This window comes from Triticum urartu, chromosome 1, assembly GCF_003073215.2.
Source record: "Triticum urartu cultivar G1812 chromosome 1, Tu2.1, whole genome shotgun sequence".
NCBI classification, from domain to species: Eukaryota; Viridiplantae; Streptophyta; class Magnoliopsida; order Poales; family Poaceae; genus Triticum; species Triticum urartu.
The window spans coordinates 124,903,770-124,909,260 of NC_053022.1; the positions used below are offsets into that span (position 1 = coordinate 124,903,770).

General features: G+C 49.9%; 1 protein-coding gene across 4 annotated transcripts; it reads left to right on the forward strand.

The window, feature by feature from the left end:
• The first annotated feature begins 637 nt into the window (after nt 1-637).
• LOC125551415 (protein EARLY RESPONSIVE TO DEHYDRATION 15-like) lies at nt 638-5,008 on the forward strand. 4 transcript variants are annotated; one of them, XR_007302550.1, is made up of 5 exons: nt 638-797; nt 960-1,236; nt 1,363-1,612; nt 2,036-3,406; nt 4,818-5,008. XR_007302550.1 is itself a non-coding variant. In XM_048714669.1 (4 exons), the coding sequence occupies exons 3-4, from the start codon at nt 987-989 to the stop codon at nt 1,506-1,508; spliced, it is 396 nt and encodes a 131-aa protein (XP_048570626.1). In that variant the 5' UTR covers nt 660-725; nt 772-797; nt 960-986; the 3' UTR covers nt 1,509-1,707. The 4 variants fall into 4 exon arrangements, 2 of the variants coding, with proteins under 2 accessions (XP_048570620.1, XP_048570626.1); XR_007302551.1 differs by lacking the exon at nt 2,036-3,406; XM_048714669.1 differs by lacking the exons at nt 2,036-3,406; nt 4,818-5,008 and having other exon boundaries at nt 660-725; nt 772-797; nt 1,363-1,707.
• Nucleotides 5,009-5,491: the final 483 nt, after the last annotated feature.

The following is a 5,491-nucleotide window of genomic DNA, read 5'->3' on the forward strand; positions in this document are numbered from 1 at the left end:
GTTTCTTAGAGATAATAATGGATAGAACACTTTTTAATCGGAGAGTGGCGTTTTGGCTCCTAGGTGTAGATACACCTATTATGAAATATGTATAAAAAACACATTTTGAAAATTTAAAAAAATTCAAGAAAAATCTCGCGTGTACATCTGGACATCCTATGGTCACACACAATTTTTTGGTGAAAATGGACATTTTTTGTGGCATGTGTGAAAAAATAAAAAAAATGCCTCGTGAATAGCTATAATCAAGCATCAAAAATTATCTTTTTTACACAAACCAAAAATGTCCCTTTTCTCCGAAACTTGGTGCGCCCGCAATATTGTATAGGACATTGCACAGACTAATTGGCGTAAACTAAACGCGCTAATCGGATGACTGTGCAGTAGACCGGCCCAAAATTTATGCACGTCCCATGAGCGTGTGTGTGTGTGTGGCTGCTCCGTGTGAGTCAATGGCCCGTGGCAAGCATGAGCGATTTCGTCGGCGGTCCACTCTTGTGTTGCGCGTGAGTATTTTTCGTCTGATGTGCCACGACCGGCTGGAAGCTGCGTCCGACCCAGCCAGCGCCAACAAGGAAGCCTCGGTCGCACCTTCCTTCCATCCATCCTCTAGGCCTCGATCGGTCACAGTGCTATAAAAATCCCATCGTTCCCACTCACAAACCAACCCAACACCCGGCGGTCCACTATCCAGATCCAGATTCTCTATCCTGACCCTGCTCCTGCGATCCCCAACCGACCCTGCTCCTGCGATCCCCAACCGACCCTGCTCCTGCGATCCCCAACCCCAATCCAAGGTATGCGTGCACCAAGAACCGTCTCTGTCCCGTTTGTAGATCTGCCGAGGACCGCGCTCTAGTTTCTTGATCTGCAACCTTTTTCATCTCTGTTTCGCGACGCCAACTCACGACTGGATCCGGTCGCTGGTCTCTGCGTGGTTTTGATTTTGATCCGACCAGGACCAGACCAAGAGCAACAGGGAGACCATGAGCGCCATGGTCGCGTCGTCGCTTAACCCGGAGGCCCCGCTCTTCATCCCGGCAGCGTTCCAGCAGGTGGAGGACTTCTCACCGCAGTGGTGGGACCTCGTCAAGTCCACCGCCTGGTTTGGCGACCACTGGTACCACCAGCACCAGCAGCTCGACGATATGGCCGACTCCCTCATGGCCTTGGAGGCCGAGGACGCCATCGCCGTCGAGGCTTCGCAGCCGCAGCCGCCAGCGGCACTCAAGATTGGTACGTATCGACCAATTCACTCTCCACGCCTATACATGTACAGTACTGTATATGATATGAGCGCTCAAGTAAAAGATGAAGCAAGACTGCAGTGAGCTCATCACGTATGTGCTTCTGTATGTGCAGACGGGGTGCTCAAGGCGCTGAGCCTGGCGTCCCCAAGCCCAAAGGGTGGCTTCTCGGAGAAGCCTAGGTACACCGAGAAGCCCACCAAGTATGCCGGCAGCCCGAGGAGCGGTGGCGCACCGCGCTTCATCCACCAGCCTCGCTAGGTTGGGATGTCAAGCTTCAAGAATCGAGCAAATCCTGCGCCTGCAGTGATGCATTGCTCTGGCTGCCGCCGCCGTCTCATCTTTCAAGTCTTCTTCTACTAGTAGTAAGTAGTGGTGTCCGTTTGTATATTATATTAAGTACGTAGAAATGAAATGACCTAAGAAAAAGGCAACAAAATGCAACCGATGTTCAGTGTGATTTGCCTTGCAAGTTATGTTCTGCTCAGTGCGTGTGATGGTTCAGCCTCGTTCGCTCCTCGCTCCTTTTTCACCCCACGTACGTCAGAAAAAGGAGCCAGAAAAAAGAGGAGATAAAAAACAACCCCGACCCCACGAACACCCCGTCCCATCCAATCTCCCCCGACCCCCTCCGCCCTCGTTCAACCTCCCCGCATATGATTAATCAAGGCCCGCATATGATTAATCAAGGCCCGCATATGATTAATCAAGGCCATCAGTTTGTATCCCCGCATCACAGCACGTCCATAGCCCCGTGACATTAACTGATATAAACCGTTTAATGGCAGACACTACCAAGATCAGAGCGAGCAGCGCTTGCCGTCGGCCGCATGCAGCACGGTCGGTGTCGTGGTGGAGCTGCAATGAAACATCGTCGGAGGTCGCCGCTGCTGTAATGGAGCATCACTTGGCTGATGGTGCCGTGGTGGAGCTGCAATGAAACATCACTGGGGATCGTCGCTGCTACGGTGGAGCGTCGCCGGACCGTCGATCCGTGGTGCTGTGATGAAGCATTGTTGAACCGCCGACGTCGGCGGTGCTTCATTGCAACCTCGCCGGAGCTTCCAACGACCGCCGCGACGCTTCACTGCAACCTCGCCGGAGCTCCAACAATCGTCGTGGCGCTTCATTGCAACCTCGCCGGAGCTTCATTGCAACCTCAGCCGTGCTCCATGGTAGCACCCCGACAGCCGCCGGTGAAGCTTCATTGCAGCGTCACCACCACCACGCGGCCGTGCTCCATCGCAGCACCGCTGCCCGCCTGCCCCGTCAAAGCTCCACCGCAGCACCAGACTGGTGCCGGCGAAGCTTCACTGCAGCGCAACGCGATGGCGTCGAGGTGCTGCGGCGAATCAGGCGACCGCGATGCTGCGATGCAGACGCGGTGGCGACAGAGCTCTCGAGGCCCGATGTTGTGATGCTCCTCTCCTCAACCTCCCCACTGCAGCATGTGCGGCGAGTGGTGACCCGCCTCCAACACCATCGTCTTCTGCAGCTCCGGTGGCCACACCGTACCGTCGCCCCCCTTTGGAGCAGCGATGCCCCGCGATGGATCTCTCACATGGGTCCTAGAATTTGTGTTGGAGCTTCGCCGAAGGGAGAGAAGGTGAGCAGGAAGGTTGTTGACGCCGGCGGCATGGCTCCGGCGGTGGGTTGGACGGGATTGAGGGGTGAAGAGAGAGAGGGAGGAGATGGAACAGAGAAGAGATGGGGATGAAGAGAAGCGCTCCAGGAATGACCAGATCCTTCGGCAAAGAGATAAGGTGGAGGACGCGTGGGCATGTGGGCCTGTGGGACACGTGGCGTGCTGTGAAGGAGGTTTACGAGAGATAGAAATCATTCGGTTGATTGTAAACGTTTTCCGGAAAAAAAATCTACCGAAAACATCGCGCACCAAACCGACGCAAAAACAGTGAAGAACACACGTCCTCCACCTTCTCCCGGACCCAATCTGCATCTCTTTCCCAATCCCGAACTACCTGGCATCCGTCCTCGCTCGCACCCCCGCATGGAGGGCTCACCCCGCCCCGCCGAAGGCCTCGTGCACGGCGGACACCTTGGCGATCGAGCTTGCGGGGGCGGCGCCTCGGGGACGGCCCGGTCATGCGCGGCAACGGCGCCGGCGGCGGGGGGTAGCGGGCCACGCAGCAATCCATCTGGTAAACCCCCAATCCTATTCCTAGCCACAGCCGCAATCCTGGCATCTCCTTTCCGGAATCGCCTCCACGAAGAACTTGCCATTCATGCGCGACGCCTTCATATCCATTGGGTTGTTCCCCACGTTTCCACCTATGCTTGCCTCCTAGCCATCGTCGACCATGAAGCAGCAGCACAACGTGGTCGGCGGATTCCGTCCCCGTGGTCATTGGAGGAGCCGTGCCACCTGTGACCAGCGGTCTGGGACGTAAAGCCGTCTGTGGAGGCATGGAGATACCATGGAGACGTACTGGAGACTCCAGGGAACTGGACACGAACGCGGCATGGATTGTATTGTGCCATGTCGGCAGCAGTACGATGAGGGGATTTGATTCCGGCGAATCACGGGGCCACGGTTGCAGGCCCAACGCCCCTGCTTCGCTAAGCCCATCGACTTTGGCACAGCAAGACCCAGCCATGTCGCCCATACCATGGTTGCCTGAATCATTGGTGGGTTCATGCTCCAGGAGCATGTGATCCTGTAGTTTCCTCGCAGCCCATGGTCAAGTGCTCATGAAGGAGATGACCAATATATTGTCACAAAAGTGCCTTGGTTAAGTCAATCTATCATGGTGCCATATTATTTTGTAATTGTCGCTGCTGATTCTACTATTCAAGTGTAATTTTGTAATTACGTGTTTTCTCACTTCGCAATATCTCTGTTATCTGCTCCACTAAAATGTAGGGATTTCATTTACAAAATTTCTGCATATTTCTGAAAATAATGAGAAGTCCATTTCTCTTTGGAGCACAGATGAACATTACATATTTTTGAAATTTCTGGGAGAAATCCTTGCATGAATGCAACAAGTTAGCTCCTAAAATATAACACTAAAGCTTATCAAAATTATAACACTATGCTCATCCATTAATCAAAATATGTATTGAACCATTTCGATGTTGTTTTTGTTGTATCTTGATTTCTTGAAAATATAGATGTAACATACTATTAACAACCAAACAAGTAACTTTCTCTCACGAAAAGACTAATGGACGTAATTTGCCAGGAACACAGTTGTGACATACACCAAAGATGAAAAAAATGATTGATGCGCTTCTTAGGAGAAGAAGTTAGCAATTTATATTCCACTTTTTTATTGCACGTGGTAGTTGGTTAAAAGATTTTTAGTCACCAGCACGGTACTGGTAAAGGGTTCCTACATTGCAGAGATGAGGTTCAGTTTGTGTCTTTCTTCACGTGTAAATGATAGATTTGCTTGATGTGAGAAAAGTGAGTTTTTTTTAAAAAAGTCTCTTTGAATTTCTCATAGGCACATATTTTACTTGTTGATAATTCAATTAGGGATCCTCTCATGGTTGTTTTATAAGTTGTAATAGTGTAATAAGTCATATCTCTGTGTTTAAAATGTGCAGGTGGAGAAAAATTCACTGGACATGACCATTGCAGGAAAGTCATGGGTGTTCGGAACACAAAGAAGTTCTAAATATTGCAAGTTGAAGTTTTATCTATGGTGCTCGGTATTTTCGTTTTCAATTAACACTCTACGAATGATATTTGATGCTTATTTAAATAACTGACATGTATGTACTATGACATTCCCTTAGCTCGTGCTCTTGGTTTTTCTCTAAATCAATGTTTAAGTCAATGTGTATACCTCCTACAAAAATGATAAGTACATGTATGAAAAAGAGAGTATGAGAGACAACAAGATATTCCCAATCCTGGAAGGTAAGATATTCATGGCAAGATACTCTCAAGTAAAGATAAGAGCATCTTATATTCCGCATAAACAAATGCAATTAAGCTTCCACCCTCTCCGTGTATTCAACGAAAGGTGTTAACGTGTTAGCTGTTGTGCAAGCTATAGTTCTCTTTGTTTGACTAGCTATGTTGTAAGTCGATTATGCTATTACCCCAACAATGGAGAAAGATATGATTCTGGGAGAAGGGAATTGGTATGCATGCTGTTTTCTAAATGATCCGTCTGCGGCTTCTTGCAGGCATAACTATTGAATCTCTTCAACAAGTTTTTTAATGCACTCTCGGCAAGTGTGCATTGTTCCCCCTTTTCCCAATATATACAAGG